This window comes from Papaver somniferum, chromosome 8, assembly GCF_003573695.1.
Source record: "Papaver somniferum cultivar HN1 chromosome 8, ASM357369v1, whole genome shotgun sequence".
Classification (NCBI taxonomy): domain Eukaryota; kingdom Viridiplantae; phylum Streptophyta; class Magnoliopsida; order Ranunculales; family Papaveraceae; genus Papaver; species Papaver somniferum.
In genome coordinates, this window is record NC_039365.1 from 30,507,191 (window position 1) to 30,532,694 (window position 25,504).

General features: G+C 34.3%; 3 protein-coding genes across 5 annotated transcripts; all 3 read left to right on the forward strand.

Moving 5' to 3' along the window:
• Positions 1–6,757: 6,757 nt before the first annotated feature.
• LOC113306846 (dihydroorotase, mitochondrial-like) lies at positions 6,758–10,837 on the forward strand. 3 transcript variants are annotated; one of them, XM_026555758.1, is made up of 8 exons: positions 6,758–6,966; positions 8,565–8,710; positions 8,815–8,996; positions 9,112–9,248; positions 9,652–9,817; positions 9,916–10,032; positions 10,119–10,279; positions 10,478–10,837. In XM_026555758.1, the coding sequence occupies exons 1-8, from the start codon at positions 6,925–6,927 to the stop codon at positions 10,676–10,678; spliced, it is 1,152 nt and encodes a 383-aa protein (XP_026411543.1). In that variant the 5' UTR covers positions 6,758–6,924; the 3' UTR covers positions 10,679–10,837. The 3 variants fall into 3 exon arrangements, with proteins under 3 accessions (XP_026411543.1, XP_026411545.1, XP_026411544.1); XM_026555760.1 differs by lacking the exon at positions 6,758–6,966 and adding an exon at positions 7,087–7,284 and having other exon boundaries at positions 8,547–8,710; XM_026555759.1 differs by lacking the exon at positions 6,758–6,966 and adding an exon at positions 7,087–7,284.
• An 864-nt stretch (positions 10,838–11,701) lies between these two features.
• On the forward strand, positions 11,702–12,670 carry LOC113305342 (F-box protein At3g07870-like). Its single transcript, XM_026554398.1, has one exon. It carries the CDS (start codon positions 11,702–11,704, stop codon positions 12,668–12,670), a length of 969 nt encoding a protein of 322 aa, XP_026410183.1.
• A 3,068-nt stretch (positions 12,671–15,738) lies between these two features.
• On the forward strand, positions 15,739–20,536 carry LOC113304751 (enolase 2). Its single transcript, XM_026553894.1, has 17 exons — positions 15,739–15,916; positions 16,063–16,126; positions 16,231–16,295; positions 16,378–16,425; positions 16,545–16,631; positions 16,749–16,829; positions 16,916–17,017; positions 17,126–17,206; positions 17,346–17,420; positions 17,829–17,891; positions 18,006–18,086; positions 18,702–18,896; positions 18,988–19,038; positions 19,151–19,239; positions 19,320–19,371; positions 19,534–19,590; positions 20,123–20,536. The coding sequence occupies exons 1-17, from the start codon at positions 15,848–15,850 to the stop codon at positions 20,201–20,203; spliced, it is 1,341 nt and encodes a 446-aa protein (XP_026409679.1). The 5' UTR covers positions 15,739–15,847; the 3' UTR covers positions 20,204–20,536.
• The last annotated feature ends 4,968 nt before the right edge of the window (positions 20,537–25,504 follow it).

Here is a 25,504-nt window from a genome sequence, read left to right on the forward strand (position 1 = left end):
TTGCGTTACCTCCACTATAAAGATTGGTAATTTGCATAAGACGAATTGAATAACTGAGAAATGAGTCATAGTCTTTGTGCGTGAAGGAGTTATCTTGGGCTCCGCCAGAAATTTTCCTTTATTATCTTTTCCTCTAGAAGCTCTTATATATAGTTGTTTATGTTTCGTATGCACTTGCGCTCGTGGAAGGAAATAGAGCGGGTGTAAATTCATTGTAATTCAGTTAGAGGGGTTGTTTGTGTGACTAAATACATCCTTAAATTGGGTTAATTACAACCATGACTAAATACAACTCCCTGATTTATGTAATTAGTTTGCTAATTGTAACCCTTACTTCTTTTTACAATCCTTTTATATACAACCCAAGTCAAAGTTGACTGTTTATTCCACTCTTTTTTTTTTAAATCTGAACTTTTATTACCCATCTTATTTTCCTCCACAAAGACAGTGAGACGAAGCTTTTCCCTGAGGAATTTTGTTTGAAAGAATTCGGCTTAGAACCCTCTCCAACAGATGTTGAGATTGCATTAGTCAATGATGGTCGAACCCACTATTATTTTTACCTATGCTATATTGAAACCACCTACTTATGATTCTTGGCTTGAAAATTTAAATAATTGTTGAATTCAAACCAGGTGTCCATTCTTATTGTGCTTTGGTTGAAATAGTTTTGAGAAGACAGTGCAGTTCTTAATCATCATTTTCTAATGACGTTGTTCATTTCCGTATTTGAGAAATAAAGAAAAACATTTGGCGGTAATCCGAAAGCTTTTTATCCTTCATCAACCAATAAGCCAATAAGAAAGAGTTTATGGTCAGGTATTCTAAAAAGAAATTCTACTATGATTCAAAATTTTGTCCTTAAGGTTAATAATGGAGACATATTTTTTTTTTGGAGAGACATTTGGTTAAATGGTCATAAACCAATGACGTTGTTTCCGGCTTTATTCAAACTTATCAGAAATAAGGAAGTCAGTGTTCAATAAAGGTTGATGATGTCCAGTGATAATAGCTGGAATTTTGCTTTAAGTAAACTGCTTAATGATTGGGAAATTGAGGATTTAGCACATCTACTGAATTTAATTCTTACTATTAATAACAACAGTGGCAGTACCAATGAATCTGGGAGTCAGGTAATAATTTTTTTTTGTAGCCTCTTGTTATAAGACTTTAGAAGATTGGCTTACTAGTATTCTCATACAAATGCATATGAAATCCGAGAATTCCACATAAAGTTATTTTATTCGTTTGGAGTCTTTGCTATGAGGCGACACCTACTTTGGATTCTTACAAGAACACAATTATGGTCAATGGATGTTTGTTGTGCAAGAAGGATGCAAAATCTTATCATCACATATTCCTTCATTGTGAAAACCACAAGGTTAGTTTGGCATCATTTTCTGAACTACTATAATCTAAGTTGGGTATTTCAAGCTTTAGTTAGGAACACAATATGGGAATGGAGGAAAAAGAAGACATATAGCTCTCACCCAGTGCGAAAGCGAATTTGGGATATCTACCATTTCACAATTTGGTAGACTATTTAGATCGAGAGGAATACGCGTTTGTTTAATGGGAAATACAAAAACCTTGACTCTATAATTGACAGTGTAAAGGTATTTGTTTATAATTGGTGCGTTGGCACATATATTTAAGGGTTACTCGTTCGATACAATATTGCATAATTAGGGTGCAACCATGAGATAGTTGTAATTTTGTTTTCTAAATCTCTACTATAACTGAACTTTCTTTTGCTTTCCCTGTCATTCTAGCAATGTCTTAGCGGTGAATTGATTATTTTTTTTCCAATATATTTCCCTTTTTGAATAAAAGAAAAACAGAAGAATTCGGATCCTCGTAAAAATAATTGTTATAGTTAGGGTTTGAATAATAATCCATTTGGGAAAGAAGAAAATAAAATCAATATTACCTAAATAAACTCTTAAGGTTATTTATGGTTATAGTGAGATTTAAGTTTTGACTTGACCTTTTAGATTTGATTTAGCTATTCTTGAAATTAAAATTTTAAAAAGTAGAATCATGGTCATATTTAACCCAAAGTTTAGTCACTGCCTTTTGTCACACCCCGAGTTCCGGACCTGGGTCAAACCCATATGGGGATCCGAACTCGAAACGTTACGGGTCGGAATAAGACTTATGCGTATATTTATTCTTGCTAATTTACTTTTATATCAAACATAATTGAAATTTTTATACATGAATTAAAGCATATGAATACATTAAACATCGTTCGAAACATTTTCAACTAGACATGTTTTTAATTCAATTTACACAATGCAATCACTAATCTACTCATTTCTAACTTCCACTTCCAACTTCCGTAAATTTGCAAGGAATGTCAACTGGGGTGAGATGACAGCTCAATAGAATGCAATACCTTTCTCAAAATATATGAAAACATTACAATCAATCAAAGTGAATATGTACAACAAGAGTATACGGCGCAACTTCAATGATTCAAATATATGTATATTCATCAACCAAACTCACAATCTATCAAATTCTCTTAACTGCACGAGTATCCTCGGTTCGTGCCCCGCCTATCCGTGTATCCTCGGCACGGGACCTCCAACCTCACTTACACGAGTATCCTTGGGTCATGCCCCACCTATCCGTGTATCCTCGGTACGGGCACCACCATTCAAACAAGTATATCCATTCATTTATAAACTCACACTACCATTGCACGAGTATCCTTGGGTCGTTCCCCACCTATCCGTATATCCTCGGTACGGGAACCGCCATTCAAACAAATATATTCATTCATTTATAAATTCAAACTACCGTAACACGAGTATCTTTGGGTCGTGCCCCACCTATCCGTATATCCTCGGTACGGGCACCGCCATCCAAACAAGCATATCCAATTATTTATAGAAAATAATTTTATCATACAATATACATTTTGATATTCCAAATCACTTCATCAACAAGTTATAAGTTCACAACCCAACTAAACGATGTAATTCTTTTAAGCATTTAAGCAAACACACTAACTGCAGAATTTTATTTTATAGGTTTTATAATGAAAGCTTATCCGATCGTCTTTAAATTTTAGGTGAACATTCCAGATAAATTTTTATATCACATATCCAAATTTCACACCAAACTAACGGCTTAATCAAAAAATATTGATTTTAAAAACGCATCACAAAATCTAGGCAGATAACATCATTTTACCATAATATTCACCATAAATTCATATTAGTCTCAAAATAAGAAAATCAAAATCACAATGAAAGATAATAGATTTATATACAACTTTTGTTAAGATCTCAAATCATTTTAACATCGTTAAGACTTCCTAAGAACATCAAAATCATAGAAAAACGAAACTGTCCAGAATTTCATAAATCACAATCCAAATTACAAGGAACATTCAACGGTGAATTTGCGTAGGAAAATTCTCAAAATTTAACAAGAGATACCTAATCATATTATAAATTAATATGAGAATCCTGATTATCAATAAAACACATATATTTATTCAATTAAATTTCAGAAACCAAACAATACAAAGGCATACGAAATAAACACCAAAAGAGAAAGGGTTTCACATTCTACCTTAATTTCCTTTGATCCTCTTGATTCTCCATACTCTTATTCTCTAAAATAAATCCATATCCATCTCCTTCTTCTTCTCTTAGCCTTTTCTTTCCTAATTTCTAAAATTATTTTTATTTTTATATTAATACAAAACCTATATATTAATACTAACATAAATACACATAAATATAGTTATTGTTTTTCTTAATTATTTTATTTGTCTTTTCAAATTTCTCTAAACTTATTTATTTATTAAGATAAATTAGGTGACTTTATTTCCACCCTAACTTGTATCTCTTGAAGTTCAAACAACCTAATTATGCTAAGGAAAAAGAAGCAACAACCGTTGACTAATTCGGGCAACTGAACCGTAACAGTAAATAAAAACATAGGGTATTACACACCTAATATATATAAACTTGTTTGTTTGAAAGAATACGCAATTGAGAGATATGGAAATTCCATGGGGGATATCGATTACTATTCTCATCCAATAATTTCTGCTATGGGGTGTTTTTTTAGGGGTGAAAATACTAAACTACCCTTTAAAATAAATAAAAACTTAATCAAATCTAAATATTCTCTATTCTCCATTCCCTTTCAAATTCTCTTCTCCTTCTATGTCGGCTCCTCACTTTGAAAACGATTTTTTTACATCGCCGATATTGTATTAGTGATGAATATCATGCCGGAAATGATGAAGACCGGTGATGTCCGCATCACCTCTGGCACGGTCTTCATCACTTTTGGCGTAGTCTTCATCACTTCCGACATGGTCTTCATCACTAATAAAATACCAGCGATATAAAAAAAATCGTTTCTTTTTGTTCACTATCATCACCCATTTTCACCCAAACCCTTTTCCTATAAATTTTTTCCTAATCTCACCAAAAATCTATAATTCATAATCAATTTAATATATAAACTTATCTAATTATGATTAACCACTAAACATGATTAGAGGGGTAGATTAGATATTAATTAAAATACCCGGATAAGGGACGACCCTGATTTACTATTTATATCCCGCATGAAATTTTTATATCCCCAATTGCGTCTTCGTTTGAAAGATCTAGCTTCTTTACTAACCTAATTAAAGGGATGCTTAATATCCAATTTGATACTTGATTATATTTTGAATTACTAATAATATTTAAAATAAATAGGTAGTCTTTGTTTACTTTGTATCGAAATCTTCTCTCTAAATATTTGTATTTTATTAGTTTAAAAGCTCTATATTTTCTTTATAGACTTAATTATTGAAAAAGAGGGGAACCAAGTTAACCACCAAATTTTAATTCAGAAACCTGTATGGACAAACTTGTCACAGTCAGTAGCATAGATCTACGATAAAGATCTGGTACTTGATATGAAGATAAGTTTAACTGGACGATCTCAAAAATCAAGTAATAGTATGTACCCGAATTGTTTTAGAACCGAATTCTAACAAGCACAAGTTTTGTGATCTTTCTTTCAAAATACGAATTCTTAAAAATAAATCTTGGAGGTTCTGTGTAGTCTCTTTTAGGTTCCCAAGAATAAATCTTGCAGATACGAATTCTCTAGAAAAAAAACAGAATTCCATCCCATATTATACATCACTTGTTTTTTTTTTTAATAATCTTGTTATAGGGGCGGCATGGTTTATTAGAGGGGCGGCATTGTGATAATAGTGTCCCTCTAGTTGGTTAGGAGGTGTCCAAATGGTTTTGTAAATTATCTAGATTACCTTTCCCATGTTTTAACCTAAATCAAAGCTAAATTGAAAATCTGTTTTCTTTCTTCTTCTCTTCTCCTCCCATCAACCGTAACCTCCATTAAAACTCAAAATTTCATCGTCTTCGATTAATCAGCGATTCAAAAATTAATCAAGTATAATGACTTATATGAGGTATGTTATGAAAAACTCAGTTAGGGTTTAGTTTATTTTGTTCGATTTAAGTTTAATTTATATCAGAAATTAGGGTTTTAGGTGAAAATTCAAATTCAAATTTCTGGGTTTATGTGAGTTACGGTTGATTTTAACTCTATTACGAACCGTAACTGGAGAATTTGATGTTGTTACGGTTGGTAATAGTTCAATTACCAACCGTATGTTCTTATATCTGAGAATTTTCTTCAGTTACGGTTGGTATCGAGCATTTGGTTACCAACCGTAACTGAGTTACGGTTCGTATCGAGCATTTAGTTACCAACCGTAACTGGTTTTACAATTGGGTTTTCCCCAAATTTAACCAGTTACGGTTGGTAGTTCATCTTTTACGAACCATAAATATGAATTACGGTTGGTTACGAGCAAAATGCCAACCGTAATTAACTTTGAAAATGTAAGAAATTGAATTGTTTTACGTATTTGAGCAACAAAAAACTAGTTGAGACTAATTTAGAAGTACCTGGTCATTTTCAGGCATTGGGTTTTCACTTTGTTGGTTAATTTCTTCAATTGATTGAGATTGACCTTCACCTTGGGTTAAAACTTCTCTACCATCTCCAACTTTTTTTTATTTTTAAACTCTAAAATCTGATTTTGAGTTAATGTAAGTGAAATTAATCATTAACATTAAACTTAATTATCATCACTAAACTGGGTTATCAATTATGAGGGTTAATTTGTCATTTCTAGTTTTTTTTTTTGTTAAGGGACACCTTGAATGATCATGTAATGACCATTTTTGTTCTATTAGAATGCCGCCCCTCTAATAAACCATGCCGCCCCTATAACGGGTTACTTTTTTTTAGAGTTGCATATTTGTTCTTTGAAATTCTGGAAAGTGCTGAAAATCTTGAATCAATTTGTTCAATTCAATATCAACTTTATTAAGGAGCTATCAAATGTAAAGACGTTATAAATATATATATATTTTGAAGGAACAAGGGGCTAAACAGAACCCCTAGAATAATTATATCAATAAAATGTCGACAAGTGACAGATATTCATACATCATCAACAAAAAATAGTAAAAAATACATTTAGTGATAACAACAAGATCTAACACACATTAACTTCTTCATGTATGCTCGGCAGTTTTAATGCAGCAATGGCATACAATCATGGCAGTTCTAGTCAACTTCTTCTGTTTTCGCCATTGACATTTTGGTGGACCGTGGGAATAAAGCCCATAAATAACTATTTGGACGGTTGGACCTCTCTAAGCCATTAGCCTAATTAATTTCAGGCGTGGTGGCTGCCTGGCTGGTGCGGGACTAAGTTCTTTTGGGGAGTTGGTGAAAGACGTAAAACCGGGAAGAGTGAAAGTTTAAGGTTTATCTCTCTCGTTCTTTTCTCATCAAGATTTGGAGAGACAGGAGCAATGAGGTGAAAGAGGTCGTGATTTTAAGTTTTACCAGATAAAATCGATGGCACTAACAGTTTCAAGATTAGCTTCTTTTGGATTCCAGGTACACATTTTTTATGCTTTCATGGAAACTTCTCAATCTATCTGTTTTTTTTTTTATTGCTGTAAAAGCAAAGAACGATAAAATACACGTTTTTGCACTGTTTTCATTTTTATTCAATTCTTTCTTTCTCATCCCGTCACGTTCTCCATTCACTCTCACTAACCTACCACCATTGCCACTACCACTCTCTGAATTTTGTAGCTTTTCTTAGTCAAATCTCTGATGCATCCATCCAAATTTTATTCGTAGCAAGTATTACAACTCAATCTAATCTAAAGAACTGAAAGGAAATTTGACTATAGATTCGGGTAGATTTTTGTAAGTATCTAGTTGACTTTGCTGGAAAATTACTGTATTTCAACAATTCAACTTTGTTTCAATTGTTCGTTGTATAGCGGTGTAAGTGTTCGATAAAATGCCAACCAAACAAGTTTTTGAATTGAGAAAAATAAAACTTGATTTTGACATTCTGAACTAATGATTTTTATTTGATACGCTAAATCTAGAGTGTTACATCATCTTATGATCAAACTATCCATCTTGTGATCAAAGCTATCTTGACAAATTTGGTTAGAAGATATTTACATGTATATCTGTGCAGTAATGGATTTCTCCCACGCAGTGTGGTTTTAGATTGATTTTTCTTGTTCATGATTAATTGTTGTGCATTATGTTCCCTTCATGGGGAGTTTTGATAGATAGGAGTCTTGGTGATTGAAGTTGTAGTAGATTTTTTTAGGTGATATTCCATAAGATCTAGTGAAGATAAGGAAAGGGAAACTCACAATTGTAGTTGTAGTACTGTAGTAGTAGTTGGAAATTCATAAGAGATGATGTTGATTGAGATTAAAATTACTGGCGACATTTGGTATAGCTAAATTGATCGGACCAAATTAAATGTCTAATCCCTGTGTTATTACAGAGCCATACGACACTGTAAGTTCATAATGTGAAAACAAAAATAAATCGCCTTTTGGGTAGCGCTCTTGGATGGCTAATTATTTGCATATTTGGGAATCACTGATCTCACTCTCTTGGTTAAGGTTATTCTATTTGAATATTGAGACCCATTCTGTTTATTTTTATGACTCATGTTTATGATTTAGTTTCACTTAAAGTAGTTTTTGAACTGGAACAACATTAATATATTTCAATTATTGATTAGAGATCAGTGTTTAGGTATTTCTCGTTATAGCAATGTTGAAACCCAGTGGTGTCGTAGTATGAACCTTTAGCATTATCTGGATTGATTAAATAAAGAAACATAATTCCATACTCCGTATCCTTATGTATCTAGTATGGCAGATGTTCCCCATGTGAATTCCGGTACCTAGAATTACTGTACTACAAAACTGAAGTTTGAGATGTAATCTACCAAGGCATGAATTGAAATATTTAAACAACTTACTCAAACGTTGATGTAGTCTAGAAGCTTAACAAGTATTCCTTTTCTGGTCTGTAGCCCATGCTATGTGATCATCATTGATCTTCAGTGTTCAACTAAGCTTACCATCCATATGAAATTTATTGGTTAGAATAGTTAAGCTTTTTTTTCGCCCCTCTTTCGTGACTTTCTGCAGATGTTTCTTGAATTCTAGGCACTTAATTCCCCTTTTAAGAAGGCCGAAAGCCTGCGTCCAACAAAAATCAAGGGAGTAAATATGGAATTATCACTTACACAGCCTGATGATTGGCATCTTCATCTTCGTGATGGTGATCTCCTAGAAGCTGTTGTCCAACACAGGTCGACCATTTTCTCTTTCACTATTTTTATTATTTTTTTATTTTTTATGATTTGGATTTTCATTAATTTCGTCAAGTTACTTAAGAAGACTTGGTATCCTGCAGTGCAAATCATTTTGGGAGGGCCATTGTAATGCCAAATCTGAAACCTCCTGTCACTACTACCGCCGCCGCAGTCTCTTATCGAGAATCCATACTGAAAGCGTTCCCAACAAAGAGCGATTTCACTCCTCTTATGACACTTTACCTAACAGATAACACCCATCCCAATGAGATTAAGCTTGCTAGTGAGTCCGTAATCAATTTCTTATGTGATTCCTTTCGTGAAATGTTATTCTGCTTTGCGTAGAAGTGTAAGGTTTGCTCTTGAAATCCTAAATAATACGTGATTTCCTTTGTCAGGGGAGAGTGGGGTTGTTTTTGCAGTGAAGTTGTATCCTGCGGGAGCCACTACAAATTCTCAAGATGGTGTTTCAGATCTTTTCGGGAAGTGTTTGCCTGTTCTCGAGGAGATGATTGAGCAGAATATGCCATTGCTGGTAATATTACTCCTGTACTTGGTTAACAATTTAATCAGTAGAGCATGCTTATGACCAATACGAGAAGTCCATGGACGTGTGCAACATGTGTTGTGCATGATTTTCAGGGGTTAGCTAACAAATTGTTTCTGGTGATTGATTCTCTTTATTTTTATGTTAAAGGTGGACGTAACATGTTGTGCTGTTTATTTATTGACACTGCGTAGTTCATTCAGTTATCTTTTTTTGGTTAATGAACTGTTTTGTTTTGGATGCCCATTAGTTGTATGTCTTTAGTGGAAAAGCTCACTTTGACGTCTTAACCCTCTCAAATCTGCTCTTGTAAACTGGCAAATTACTTTCATTTTTTATCATCGGTTTGCAGTCAACTTTGTTTTCATTAAGTGAATGAATTCTTATGCAGGTCCATGGGGAGGTTACAAATTCAGAGGTTGACATATTTGATCGTGAGAAAGTCTTCATTGATACCATTTTAAGACCATTAATTCAGAAGCTTCCACAGTTGAAAGTTGTCATGGAGCATATTACTACTGAGGATGCCGTGAGATTCGTTGAATCTTGTAGTGAAGGTACTTCTGTTTTATTGTCTTTTATGGAAGTCCTTGTCACTCATCAATTCTGATATACCACCCCGTTTTAACATTTGTTGATTCATGTAATCTGTCAGGATCTGTTGCTGCAACTGTGACACCTCAACATCTTATTCTCAACAGAAATGCTTTGTTTCAAGGAGGATTGCAACCACATAATTACTGTCTTCCAGTTTTAAAAAGAGAGATCCACAGTAGGCACTCACACTCTCTTGATAAACAACTTCGACTCCTTTTTACTGTATTGGTCATAAATTTGTTGGGTTGTTGTTTCATTCAGGACAAGCCATTGTCTCAGCTGTAACAAGTGGCAATAAAAGGTTTTTTCTTGGAACTGATAGTGCTCCTCATGAGAGAAAGCGGAAAGAAACTACTTGTGGGTGTGCCGGTATTTACAACTCCCCTGTTGCCCTATCTGCTTATGCAAAGGTCTTTGAAGAGGTAATACTGTTTTTCTCATATTTGGGTTTTAGCATGAAATTTTTAATTACACTTCGGTAGTTATGTCAATTGATTATCGAGATGATATTATTCAAGGGGTTCCATCTTAAAACGATGATATCTCTCTCCATTCTCAATAGTAATTGTATTAGTTGTTGTTTGTTGAAGAGTTGAAATCGTACCACCTTTCATTTGTAGGCTGGTGCACTTGAGCACCTGGAAGCGTTTACAAGCTTTAATGGGCCTGATTTTTATGGGCTCCCAAGAAATACAGCGAAAATCAAATTAATCAAGAAACCATGGAAGGTACCTGAGTATTATACTCTTGAAGATGGAGGACAACTTGTTCCCATGTTTGCAGGCCAAACCCTCGACTGGTTCCCCAGCACTCTTACATGATCCAACTCGCATTATTTATCCTTGCAGTGTATTTGTTTTTCTTTTTGATTCATTTCCGTACATTGTGAGACATTAATGTCATCACCTTAATTTGTATTTGCTCAATAAGTTAAAACCAGTTTCCAGATACAAGTACCAAATAGAGTTCAGAAAAAAAAAGAAAGAAACAAGTACAAAATGGCAAGCTTTTATGTTGAAGGCTATTATTGGGGCGTGGCCGTCTAATAGAGGGGTTTCACTTGGATTCTTAATGTCCAAAAAATGGTTATGGGATATCCTAACACATATACAAAATGTCTAGATTACCCTTTAACTAAAATAAAAACTTAAAAACCGTAGAAGTGATTTTACGTCCAGGTTTGGATTAATTCCAACCGTAAAATTTTATTTGCATGTAGTTTTACGTCCAGGTTTGAATTAGTTCCAATTGTAGAAGCTCATTTTACGTCCAGATTCTTTTTAATTCCAACCGTAGAATCTGATTTTATGTCTAGTTTTCTTTTAATTTCAAAGGTAGAAGTGATTTTACGTCCAGGTTTGAATTAGTTCCAATCGTAGAAGCTCATTTTACGTCCAGGTTCTTTTTAATTCCAACCGTAGAATTTGATTTTACGTCTAGTTTTCTTTTAATTCCAACCGTAAAAGTGATTTTACGTCCAGGTTTGGATTATTTCCAACCGTAGAAGTTTATTTTACGGCCAGTTTTTCTTCCCACAAAAACTTTGTCCCAGAATTCACCAAGTATACAACAAAATTTATTAATTTAATTTTTATCTAATTAAACTAAATTAAAATTAACTAAATAAGAGTTGTTTAGTCATTACAAAATTATTTTAAATAAGGAATTTTTTAATATTACTTATGAGTGACCCGTTTTTGTCCCATTAGATGACGCCTCTAATGGAATGTGACTCCCCAATAATAGCCTTCTTTATTTTTGAAAGTCGTACCAAAACATACCATATAAACACTCATGGTACTACGCTAAAATAATCAAAATTTCAGGTCTTGAAAATCATCTTGATGGAGAATCTTCACCGTGATATTTTAGACAATATACTTTCTCGCTTACCCAATAAATCAATTTTACACTTCAAACTAGTATGCAAAACTTGGAGAGCTCTTCTCGTAAATAAAACAGGTCTCCTTTACAGCGAGTTCTTTTACTGCAGGGGCTGCCAGCTTGAAATCCAATTTCATTATGGAAAAGATTCCGGTCAACTTTTTGATTATAATGAAATTAATATTAAAAAGCTGCAGCATGGCAACTTCAGATTGACAAGCATCACTTCGGCGTTCCTGGTTGGTTCATGCAATGGATTAGTTTGCCTCGAAGAATTGCATGAATATAAGGGAAAAATGTATTCACGTCAAGTCATTAGTATTTGCAATCCGTTTACTGGAGAATTCATTAATCTTCCAGGATCAAGGAAACTGAATCTATTGCAAGAAGACTCAGCGGTTGGATTTGGTTACATTCCTGCCACTAATGAGTATAAGATTGTTAGAATACATTATACCATGGCCAAGGAGGGACGTGTCCAGGTATATACTCTTGGCTCCAACCTCGGGTGGAGAGATGTAGGGAGAATGCCTTTCTTCCTCCCCTTGCTTAGGGATGTTTCAAATAGAGCTTTAGGGAGGATTCCTTTCATACCCCCCTTGTTTGGGGTCTTTGCAAATGGAGCTGTTTATTGGTTGGTCGATTTGACAACCGAGAAATTCAAAAGTGTCACATCACCTCCTTTAAATGGACATGTTCAGCCTAGACTCTTGTTGTTGGGGGAATATTTATGTCTTGTTCTTAAAAACGCGATGTACGATTGGATCGATATATGGGTATTTCAGAAGAAAATGGACAGTGGTACCATTTGTGAAGCCAAGCAAAACCGACATGAGCGCTACTACGACCATCAACAAGAGTACTACTACGACAACGTTAATACTTGGGGTTGGAGTAAAGAGTACTCCAGTATACCATTTGTCAAGTGATGGAATATGAACCTTTCACAGTTACAAACAAAAACGAAGTTTTACTGTTGTCCAGCAAAGCATCACCTCAAGAAATATACTGTTATAACCGAAAAACTTTAGCTTTGGAGAAACTTGGGGATTGTTATTGGTCTCGAGCAATTCCTCACATGAACAATTTTGTTTCGTTGAAAGCTCCGGGAGAACGTACCATATTCCGTGAACTGTTTTGTTTCTTCAAAAGATTTAAGAGGATGCTCCGAGTTCCTCGAATTAAATATTAATGCAAGCTAAGATCGATGGAGGTAATATCAGCATGATGGAAATCAAGTACTTTTTATTCTCGTGTCCTTACTAGTAAAGAGTTAGTTGGTTTCTATGAGAACAAGTCCTTATGGCCACTATGGGTACCAGATTTTGAACTGTTCTACTCCACTCGCCAACCTCAGAGCAGGAGGCAACGAAGATTATTCTCTATCAGTGATTAGACTTTTTATGAATTAAATTCCTCTATGTATATTAACCACGCACCTAATTTATACAATTTTAATTTTAATCCTCTGTCAGTGATTCACTCCTCTTATGTCACATTACCTAACGGACAACACCCATCCTGATGAGATCTCGAGTGAGTTCATTTCTCGAATTTGTTATGTGATTGTGTTAACAATATGCTTTCGTCTGAAATGATGAGAATTGAAATTTTTGTATAAGCATGTCTAGATGTTTGTGCATTTCTAGTATCTGATTTTCTTTGTCAGGAGTGGTTTTTGCGCTTAAGTTATCCTGCTGGTGCTTGTTCTGGAGGAGATGGTTGGTAATCCAAGGGTTTCCATCATAAAACGATGGCATCTCTTTAAGTTCCCCAAAGTAATTGTATTAGTTGTTGTTTGTCAAGTTGAAGTCATACCACATTTCATTTGTAGGCTGGTGCACTTGAGAACCTGAAAGCTTATACGGAAAATGGGTCATTTGTCCAAATATTTTTAAAACATGGTTCAAATGGACGAGTAAAAATTAGTATGGGTGAAATGGACACTAAAAGAATAGCAAGTATGAAACTGAATTCATCCTGGCTTAAACTTAAAAAATGGCGAGGATGAAACTGGATGTATCCTGATAAGAAAAAGTATTTGAAAATGGGTAGGATGAAACTGTTTACATCCTGACTATTTTAACATTTTTGTCCATTTAAACAATATCCAAATCTAGATGTCTTTTTCACCCATGAATTGTTGTTTTTGATCTTTTTAACCAATTTTGCGAAACTTTTACAAGCTTTAAAGGGCCGGAATCTTATGGGTTTCCGAGTTCCAAGAAATACAACGAAAATCAAAGAAACCATGGAAATGAAGGAAACATGTTTTGAGGCATACTGAATTTTTTTAAGGCATACTTATTTATTATCCTATCTAGGGTGGCTTTATAAGGGGTGTCTAAAGGTAGTGCAATTACATATATATATCCTTAAACAATCTAATTACTAGAGTGCCCTTATCATCAAAAACCTAAAATCAAAAATCAAAATAACCTTTAAACTTAAACATCTTGGACTTCAATTCAATCGAGCAATCAATCAATCAAAGGAAACACGAGTCGAAGTGAGCGATGTTGGAGTGCGAAATCCAAATCTCAATTGCTCTTAGATGTATTTTAGGATGCATTTGTAACAAACCCATCTTGTTTTTGATTGATTTTATTTTGTTTGATCGATAAAATATGATTTCAAAGATGAAATTAGGGTTTTCAGAAGATCAGTTCGGCTGATCTTGGAATACCAATTTCGAGTCGAACCTAGTATATGATTTAGAGAAACACTATGTTCGGCTAATGCGATTTTGCTAGATTTTGTTCGAATCAACCGAACCCAAATTCGTCAGTTATAGAGTGAAGTTCGGCTGATAACTTGTCAGCCAAACCTGAATTCTTGAGTTACGGAGTAAAGTTCGGCTGATAAATTATCAGCAGAACCTCTGTGTTTCACTTGTCAGCCGAACCTAGGTATGTCTTCGAAACACAGAGGTTCGGCTGAAAAGTTATCAACCGAACTGATCATCTGATCAGTAGATCTGGGTTTTAAAAATTCAATTTTTTGATAGATTCAACTTATAAGAAGGACATTAAACCTCGTATATAGAAGTCTACCTCTGATTTGAATCACACATTTTGGTCACTTCTAATCACTAAAATCTCAAAACCCAAGTTTTTTTTCACTTCTTCTTCTTCCTCTCAAAAATTCCAACTCGCTCACATAAATTTGATTTCTCTACTAATTTTAAAACTAATAATTTAATTTTTAATCAATCCTTAAAATTCCTAATTAATCATGTCTAATCATAATCATTAACACTAATTATGAAATGGTAGTTATGCCATTATCAAAAAGGATTGATAAGGGGTGATGTTGTTTTTTATTTAGTGACCCTATTTTGACATTATTTAGTATGCCTCAAAAAAATTCAGTATGTCTCGAAACAGGTTTCAAATGAAAAGCAACTTGTTCCCGTGTTTGCAAGCCAAACCCTCGACTGCTTCCCGAGCACTCTTACATGATCCAACTCGCGTTATTTATGCCTGCAGTGCAAGTGATTTTGTGTTTGCACCTCAAGCGTTATTCATTTCCTTACGTTGTGAGACATTAATTTCATCACCTCAAGCGTATTTGCTCAATCAGTTAAAACATTTTTCCAGTACAAACTTTGCTCGTGAGTAGACTGGGTCTGGAGCAACCAAGTGGAGTAAGCTTCAGGTAGTACCAAACAGAGTTTTGCGAGAGACACTACAAATCCCCAGCTCCATTTCTGGTTGTCTATAATTCGATATGCTATAAACACACAGCATTTCCTTGAATCATGCACACATGCCATGCCTTACTTTTACCTACAGCCAAAATTTTATTGGAACTGCGAACGAATATGCCTTTCACTATGGGTCCAGTACTCCAATGACATCTGAAAAGAGCAAATATCCTGTGAGTCATATGTCCACGACGCTTTATATCTCTTACATCGCACCCGTCAAAACCAACTTTTATTTACTCAACGGCTACTATGAATCCACAGCATTAACCTATTAAACTTCTACAAATTCATTTTCATAAACCAATCCAGAAACTCGACATCGTCATTCACAAAGTTTCATCGGTCAGAATAAGAAAGTGAGAAAATCAAAACAAGAGTGACTGAGATCACCGGAGAAATGGCAAGTACGATCAAAGCAATCAAAGCTAGACAGATTTTTGACAGTCGTGGAAATCCTACTGTTGAAGTAATTTTTGTTTGTTTTTTCATTTTTTTGATTCATATATTTTCTTACTTTTTTGTTTTTACGGATTTTATGATCTATTGATTCTATTTCCTTAGATTGTGTAACAGTAAAAATTTTTCTTACTGATTGTGAGAAAATTTTATTAGGTTGATGTTCATTTAAACGATGGAACCCTAGCTAGGGCTGCTGTTCCGAGTGGCGCTTCTACAGGTAATTATGTGATTAGCTCAGAGATATCCATGGATTTTTATTTAGTTTGGGAGACGATTAATTACTTTACTTGTACTGATTTGTATGTTTGGTAATTTGTTAAGGTGTTTATGAAGCCTTGGAATTAAGAGATGGAGGATCCGATTACCTTGGGAAAGGTGTTTCTAAGGTTAGTGTTTGGTAGAGATTATTGTCAGTTGGGTTGAAATTTTAGGATGTTGGTGGTTTGATTGTGTTGTGTTTCTTGTTAGGCTGTTGAAAATGTGAATGGAATCATTGGACCTGCATTGATTGGAAAGGTACTACTTGAATTCACCTTTTTTTTTTGTTTAAGTATGTGTGTAGTTTTTGGTGACCTATGAGAATATGTTTGTTGATGCTGTAGAGTGTGGATGTCTGGTTATTTGTTTTTTTATAGGATCCAACGAAGCAGGTTGAACTTGACAACCTCATGGTACAACAACTTGATGGAACACAAAATGAATGGGGTTGGTGCAAACAAAAGGTACTATGGATTCTTATCATTTTACTTATTGTAACAATGATCATGATACGATAAATTATTTATTAGTTTGCCCTCTAATTGTTCTTTTATTGCTTTGTTTGTTTCGTACATTGTCAGCTCGGTGCAAATGCTATATTGGCTGTATCACTTGCTATTTGCAAGGCTGGAGCTAGTGTTAATAAGATCCCTCTTTACAAGGTATATTTTCTGGCTACCTTTTGCACAATGACATTTTCATGACATGCAGTTCTGTTGCTCAATTTTACTTGTTCTTTTTTATGTAGCACATTGCAAATCTTGCTGGTAACAAAAACTTAGTGTTACCTGTGCCTGCTTTCAACGTCATCAATGGTGGCTCACATGCAGGCAATAAACTGGCAATGCAGGTAATCCTTCTGGTTCTTATCTTATACTTGTAAAAATTGTATTAATAGTTTCTTTGTGTACTGAAATTTCTTTTTATTTCTAACTAACTTGTTTATCTCATCGTGCAGGAATTTATGATCCTTCCAGTCGGTGCTTCCTCTTTCAAGGAAGCCATGAAGATGGGTGTAGAAGTATACCATCACTTGAAGGTATTACATCTATCTTCGTTTCACTTCTTAGGCTTTCCGGAATTACTGTTCAACAGAAGTGTCGGGTTCTTTGCCAATCTATGCTGTTATAGTATGAATAAAAGCCTGGCACTGATACCTTATTTTGTTATATTTTCAGTCTGTTATTAAGAAGAAATATGGTCAAGATGCGACTAATGTTGGTGATGAAGGTGGCTTTGCTCCTAATATTCAGGTTTGCATTTTTTTCTGAAAGCTATTAATAGTATAACATTTTTATCTGTGTAACCTTGATAAATTGAGTGTTCGCTTATACAGAAAAGTGACCAAAATATCGATTTTGTTTCGATAGGCTTAACCTGGTTATATCATCATTAGTATGGGTAGGCTAATGGTTATCGGTTTTTTGGTAGGCTTTATCATTTTTAATATAACTAAAGTTAGGGTGAGATTCAGGCTCAAATTGATATAACAACAGCTTTTATAGTGCCCTAAGGTAGTACAGATTCAAATATATAGTTGGACTTTATTTTTTCCTGGTGTTCACCAGGTGTAACAGAAACCAGCTGACACTCTTTAGACATATTTTAGTTGAGTGTATTTATATCTAATTGTATTTTTTCTTTTTGTGTCAAATGTACAGGAAAACAAAGAGGGTCTTGAACTTTTGAAGACAGCGATTGCCAAAGCGGGATACACCGGCAAAGTATATCTTCTATCTGATTTCCTTGAGAACCTACTTACACCCACGCCATATCGTTCTCGATCATTATTGCTTCTCAAGTGTATTCTTTGTAGTTATTGCTCTGTCTTTGTGTAGGTTGTAATTGGGATGGATGTTGCTGCTTCAGAGTTTTATGCTGAGAAGGATAAGACCTATGATTTAAATTTCAAGGAGGAGGTAAGAAAACAGCCATCACCAGCTTTCATTTATCAATTGATGTAACAGCTTATATATTTCTTGTGTCCCTATGAGAAGCAAAAGCGTATATGAGTATTCTGGAAAGTTTTTATGTTGAAGTATCGGCTTAAAAGAACAAAATAGTTGATCTAAAAAACAAATAAAAGTAACATGTAAACACAGAACTTGAGGTGAACTTGCATCCTGTAGAATCACTCATTGCTTTAAAAGAAGTAACTCTTGCCTCAGATAGTGTTTTTTGTAACAAGGTTCATCTTTTTCGGCTTATATTAACAAAAAACAAAAGGGTAAGAGTTTTTAAGTACAAATCCTGTTAGGTTACTGTTAATGCTATTCAAGTAAATAAATTAAAAGAATGATTTGCAAAATAAAATGTCCTGCAAGAAGCGGATAGCATCTTTCTTGTGAAGCAAGCTGTTATTGCTTCTCTTTTAAAGAGTTCAACTTCGGTTACGAACCCATTGTGTATTGAAAAATTGCTTTTGTGCCAGTTCCTTAAATTCTGTCTATTGATTAACCAAGACCTTTATTGGCCTGTCTGTACCTCTTACCTTTCTTAGAGTTGAAGTGAAACTGACACTCTCTTTTCTGCAGAACAATGATGGGTCACAGAAAATATCTGGAGACAGTTTGAAAAATGTCTACAAGTCTTTCGTGGCTGATTATCCAATTGTATCCATTGAAGACCCATTTGATCAGGATGACTGGGAACACTATGCTAAGATGACCAGTGAGGTCGGACAACAAGTGCAGATCGTTGGGGATGATCTCCTTGTCACTAATCCTACTGTATGTATACTTATATTCGAATAACAAAAACATCAAGTTATTGTTTGGATATCAGGTTTTTATTTAATCTTATTATTTGCGTGGTTCACAGCGTGTCGCAAAAGCAATCAAAGAGAAGTCCTGCAATGCCCTTCTATTGAAGGTTTGTGTTTTGTATGTTGATAATATGTTTCAATCATGAATCTTTTAGTTCAGCATTTTATAACATTCTTAGCACGAGAATTTTCTGAATATGCCTTTTGTTTTTCTGCCAGGTCAACCAAATTGGTTCTGTGACTGAGAGCATTGAAGCTGTGAGAATGTCTAAGCATGCTGGATGGGGTGTTATGGCTAGCCACCGGAGGTAGTACTCAATACTTTATTGGTTATTTAAATAATTCATTTTATGAGATGTTGAACTAACTTCTCCTATATGGGGTGCAGTGGTGAAACTGAGGATACCTTTATTGCAGATCTCTCTGTTGGTTTGGCCACGGTGAGCTTGCTTGTTTATTTATTAATTACAGTTATTATCTTTTGCTTTTGTTTACTGCTTATACATTTTTCTTACGGTGTGCCTAAAACTGAATATGAATTTGTTGTGTATGATTTTTGAAGCTCACATATTACTCACAAATATTTGCTTCTGTTGAAACAGGGCCAAATCAAAACTGGAGCTCCTTGCAGATCAGAACGCCTTGCTAAATACAATCAGGTAATTGTTACACAATTCTTTTATATTGTAAGAATACAGTTATTGGAATTCCTGTCCATATTTTATATTCCCTATAAATTAATAATAGGTATTGGAGTGTTGCCTGAATTTTATACCCTATCTTAAATCTTGTTACTAAAATATGTGATAAAATGAAAATTTAGGTTGAAGTTAGAGGAAAATGTATAGTTTCAAATGCTGAATTTTTATCCTTGGCATAACAATCTGGATCCAAGTTGTGAACCTAAGTATTTCTGGTCTGAAGTACTGTGAAAATGGATGCCGGCTTGCAGCAATGCAAACACCATTAGAGAGAAAAAAAAGTTGGTTCTAGAGTTTCTCGGCAACCTTGTTGTTTTTTAAGCTCCCTTTTTTGTTCTCTTCTGCTACAAAACATCAGAATAATGGAGTGAATGATCAATATTTTGATTATGGAAAGTGGTGCTACTGTGCTTTGCTCCATTCAGGAGTTCTTAGACACGGACAGGCACTGAAAATTGGTGATTTTGTTTTGCCTTCCCAATTTGTGCAGCTTCTTAGGATCGAAGAAGAACTCGGATCTGTTGCAGTTTATGCGGGAGCTAAATTCCGAACCCCAGTGGAACCTTATTAAATCTGATCATTATCTGGCAGCAGCAGAGACGTCTAAATTTTTCTTATAGCTTGTTTGTTTTTCTTTGCCACATAAGTAGTGCTCTTCCACACTGGTCTGTCAGTGTCATTTCTTCTGTAACTACCGTATACTACTTTCTAATTTCATCAGGCCAATACTTTAATGTAGTAAGATTAGAATTCACTACATTAGGTAATTCCTTTCAAACTGATTTAGGTATCCTCCCTCTTACTGAATTCATTTAAAATTTGGTGAATACCACTTGAAAAACATCAAATTTTTAGAGAATCTCACTATTTTTTAAGCATTTAAAAAAATACATTTTTTTTAGAAGATATCGTTTTTATTTTTTTACACTAAAAGGTATTATGAGTCATCAATTGCATATTTCTTAAGCACGTAACTTTTGTGTGGCGCCAGATTTGCTATTGCATCTGCCTAGTTGGCCTTTCAGTAAATGTGGTGGATTGTATGATGCAAAATCGAGTGCGGTAGGTCTCTGATTTAATTGATCATCTACCGCAAGTATCATAGTATCTCGATCCGGTTGGTGATGAAGTTGACTATGTTTTCTGAGCGTAACTCGTTTTAAGCATATTTTTGCCTTGTGTTGTTGTTTGACCGCCAAAGGCATGCCCTATGTTTCACGACTAAAAGCGGTGTTTATTCCCAGAGGTTGTGCCATTGCTACGATCATGATAGTTGAGCAATTGCTGCATAAAATTCTCACTATTAGTTTGATGCTACAATTAATGGAAAAGAATTATATTACAACAAAAATTATCAAATTGTAAAAGATGGTTGATTTGAAATCAAGTCCAAAACATCAAGTATAAACAATTTGAAACCAAGATCTCTTTCTCATAAATAAATAAAGATGGCTAATTCCACGAAATTAACTCTTATGAAACACAACCTTCGATTAAGCAATAATCTCTTGCAACCCAAGTAATTCTTAATGTTGCTAAGTTTAAATTCAATCCTTAAATACAAAAGGTTTGTTTCTTTGGTTAAACATCTACTTGCATTGGGTCTATCCACAATTTGAAGTGTTGAGACAATTAAACATTAAGCAATTATGGTAAGTGGATTATTTTTAGGCGTGTGCACTCAAAGTTTCAACTGTGTGAATTAAGACCCAAACTTGATCAATTCTTGGAAAGAACAAATAACTTTTCTCGCCAAAAAATTAGCTAAAATTAGCGATTTGTAAATGTGTGAATATTTTGTCTCAAAAAACAAAGAAGAAAAGCACAACAATTGTCAAAAAAGAAGGTTCGTGAACTCAATTAGAAAGTGTCGGGTGAAAATTTTCTAATCAAGGTTCACAAACTCAAGTAAATTTTAGTTCAAGAACCTTTCTCTTTTCACGAGGTTCATATACTCATAACTAGGGCCGCACAGGAACCGTTCCGTCCCATGGAACCGTACCGGTACCGTCCCGGAACCGCGGTCAGATAAGACAGGTACAAGTATCAAAAACTGGTACCGTGCCTATAGTGGGTACAAGTAACGGTTCTAAGCTATTCCAGTCCGGTATTACCGAGAATTTATATCCATTGATATTAGGGTTAAATCATGGTCATTGATAATAGGGGTTATACCCTTTCTATATCGTAGTGCCTCCTCTAACACTTACGAAGTACAAATCAAGCATCATATCTTTTGATGTCATCTTCGTGGAGTTGTTTGTGGATTTCTGAGTCCCACCACTATTAAAAATAAGGAAGAAAGCAAAGCAGAGAGTAAATTGTATAAACAATGTGCATCATAATGAGTGTTTCTCCATGGAAATTACTTGAGTGTTTCACCACCTCCAGTTATAAACTGTCAAGAATCAACAGATAACCTTAGAATTTCAAGTAATGATTATCGACGAATTGGTGGGGTGCATGTGAGATTTAGATATTGATAAATGCACGATTGTTTTTATCACATAAAGGAAACAACTCAACAATTATTTCTCTAGTTTTGATCTCTTGGATGGCTAGTGAAAACTTCTTGACGAATTTAGAGATAAATAAATCATAATGCCATGTAGAATCCAACCTCGCTAGATCTACCACCTCTACAAGTATCAAAACCAATAGTAATTATAGAGAATTATATCTACGAGCAGAACTAGAAATAAGAATATGGGAGAATCAAATATCCTTATAAGTACATGAACAAAACCTAGGGTTTTCCTGGGTGAGATTGAAATAGCGAGACAAAGAGAAAGCTTACCTATTTTAAACTTTCAAGATCTTTTGCTTTGTTTTTTGTTTTTGTTTTTTTTATATATGTTGTAGGTAAAGAACCGGTCCTGTCCCGTCCCGAGTTAAACATGTACAGGTCTCGTCCCGTACTGCACAGGTACAGGTACAAGGTACAACGTACAGGAACCGGCCATAGGGAGGTACAAGTACTGAGCTAGGAAAAAACCCATACCGTCCCGTCCCATGTGCAGCCCTACTCATAACATAAGTTTGCGAACTCAAACCAACACCGAGTTCAGGAACCTTTCTATCTCTTTTAGGTTTGCGAACTTAAATTTCAAACAAATTTCTTTTACATGTTTGCGAACCTATATTTTCAAAACTTATGAGAGAATACTTATTTGATTTTAGTTTCGAAAAAACGATAAACATGAGCTTTTCATCGAAACTTCACTAAATATTATCCTAATAGCTAGTCTAGGGCACAAACCTTCTTTTCAATTCAATTATTTGTTAAAATATTCGATTTTGCTACGACAGATATATATAGAAAGAAGGGAAAATAGTCTAAAAGAAAAATCAGTGTTTATTACTAACAATTGATGATTAATCATTACGAATAACTTGGATGATCCTAAGATTTTATAATCTAATCTAATCTGGATCAATGCAAACTTTAGTAGGATAAAAATCAAGAAATTGTTATGGCATCTAAACTTGACAACAAACTTGCCATATCAATGATCGGAGGTTCAACCGAGCATTTGCTCTAACAATATTCCCCTTTGTTAATATTGGTGACGAAAATTTTGAAATACATATGGACTTTTATGAATTGTATTTTCGGCACGAACGACAAGATGCTTTCTTAATTTCTTTAATCTTCAACTTTTTTCTTCTACGGCACGGCAGTGATATATACCAAATTTTGAAATTTCCTCCCCCTTTCATTCTGCACACAGTTGTTATGCCAATGAGTAGTATTGCTTATCACTTTTAAGTACAATATATTTTTTGAAACATATAACGATACTACTTTTTATTGTGACATGATCTTTCCCATAGTCTTTACATGTTTATTTTAGTAGATATGACGATGATCTCACATAATAATTAATTCACCCCCTTAAGATAATGCTTTGAAAAATGGAATGTCATTAATACTAGATTATCAATATTCCTCACCTTTTTATCACAAAGAGAACAAAGGTGATGGGAATTGGGTTCTCCATGAATTAAGCCATTAGGAGAAAGATTGAGGCCAAGAGTTCAATCATATCATCAACGATGATTCCATTAAGTTTAGAAACTTAGTTTCTTTCACCATAGAGAGATCAAACATACTTTTCTCAACTAAATTCCACAACCACTTTCCCCGCAAAGATATGTCAATCAAGCGCAACTTCAATTAAAAACTCTCCCCCATGTCATGTTACTCTCAAAAGAGAACAACATATGCAATTTTTATCTTCTAGAAATGATTTTCTCGGATTTTTACGAATCTCACAAGAAGATATAAGTTAGACATTCAATCGTCAAAAGTATTCATCTTAAGTTGTTCAAGGAACAACATGAGAGTTATAATCATAACTATCGGGAGATCGTCCATAAAGAAAAATGATTAAATATAAAAATCTAATGAAGAAAAAAATACACATAAGATATATTCATGAAGATCAAGTATTGCAATTATCATCAATAAAAATTTTAACTAAATAAATTTCTGCAGATGATAATATAAAGAAATAACTAATACATAAAATAAATTACCACATAGGTATTAAAGACAAAAAATTAGTTTTAAAAAACAAGGAAACCCCCTAATGAATTCAATGATCTTCATTAATGTATTTACTATGCACATTACTACTAACTTAACTGTGAAAATGTGTCTTATGTGTTAAAACAAACATCTTCATAATGTGAACTTTCGCTTTTGTATACGATTATCTTATTACATATAATTTTTCGAGCACAGTATGATTTTTTGTTCATATAAATTGTGGAATGTTGTTTGGTGGAAAATCCTTATCCTTACATTTAATGATATAAGTATTACGATAATATATAACAATGTGCCTAAAAACATAATTCAAAGGTTGTGTGTGTGAAAACATTAATTGCTAGTTTCATATATGTACGATCGCCAAATTACTTTTCAGAAAACATTGTAATTTATTGGTGGCACCAAAAAGGCCATATTTTTAATCACGCCTAGAGCCTCCAGGAACTATGATGAGACGACCCTGACAGCAATGCTGGTTGTAAAGGAACTATGATCATCGTATTACTCACAAATATTTGTTTCTGGTGAAACAGGGACAAATCAAGACTGGAGCTCCTTGCAGATCTGAACGCCTTGCTAAATACAATCAGGTAACTGCTACACATTTCTTTTTACTGTAAGAATACACGCATTGGAATTACTGTCCATATAGTATATTCCCTATAAATAATAGGTGTCATCGCATAGGAGTGTTGCATGAGTTTTGTATGCTATCCCAAATCTTATTTTAATTCTGCAGCTTCTTAGGATCGAGGAAGAGCTCAGATATGCTGTAGTTTATGCAGGAGCTACGTTCCGAACCCCGGTGGAACCTTACTAAATCTGATCATTATCAGGCAAACAACAATGTTGGTAGTAAAAGGCTGGTTTTAGTTTTTCCTTCCCTCTCAAAGGTGGAGTTTTTTTTTTTTTTTGAAGGGGTTAAAATTTTTTATTAGAAAAGAAAAAGAAGAAACAACACATGGATCCTCCAATTTGTAATAAGATCCCTAAATGTTCTAAGATCGAATCAGTTATGAGCTGACCCCCATTGGAAGATGAATCTCTTCACATATGTAATTGTTTCCCGCCTATCTCTATGTCTCTTCTTCGTCATGACTCTAACGTTCCTGTCTCTCCAAATAACCCAAAAAATTGCAGCTAGCACTATGTTCCAAATTTTCTTGCCTATGTGCTTTCCTTTGTTGTTGTCCCAATCTTGAATATGCTCATTGACTGTAGGTTTAAAGGACCACTGAATCCCATAGCTGGAGTTGAAGTATTTCCATACATCTGCAGAGTAGTTACAATGTAAAATGAGATGGTTCGGGGTATCAT

What these genes read in the sequence shown, in the direction of transcription:
- LOC113306846 (XM_026555758.1), top strand. Translation starts at nt 6,925, where the DNA reads ATGGCACTAACAGTTTCAAGATTAGCTTCTTTTGGATTCCAG. An exon ending in GAAGCTGTTGTCCAACACAG is followed by an intron (nt 8,711 to 8,814) that starts GTCGACCATTTT and finishes GGTATCCTGCAG; the next exon opens with TGCAAATCATTTTGGGAGGG. An exon ending in CAATGAGATTAAGCTTGCTA is followed by an intron (nt 8,997 to 9,111) that starts GTGAGTCCGTAA and finishes TTCCTTTGTCAG; the next exon opens with GGGAGAGTGGGGTTGTTTTT.
- LOC113305342 (XM_026554398.1), top strand. Translation starts at nt 11,702, where the DNA reads ATGGAGAATCTTCACCGTGATATTTTAGACAATATACTTTCTCGCTTA.
- LOC113304751 (XM_026553894.1), top strand. Translation starts at nt 15,848, where the DNA reads ATGGCAAGTACGATCAAAGCAATCAAAGCTAGACAGATTTTTGACAGT. An exon ending in GCAATAAACTGGCAATGCAG is followed by an intron (nt 17,018 to 17,125) that starts GTAATCCTTCTG and finishes CTCATCGTGCAG; the next exon opens with GAATTTATGATCCTTCCAGT. An exon ending in TCTCTGTTGGTTTGGCCACG is followed by an intron (nt 19,372 to 19,533) that starts GTGAGCTTGCTT and finishes CTGTTGAAACAG; the next exon opens with GGCCAAATCAAAACTGGAGC.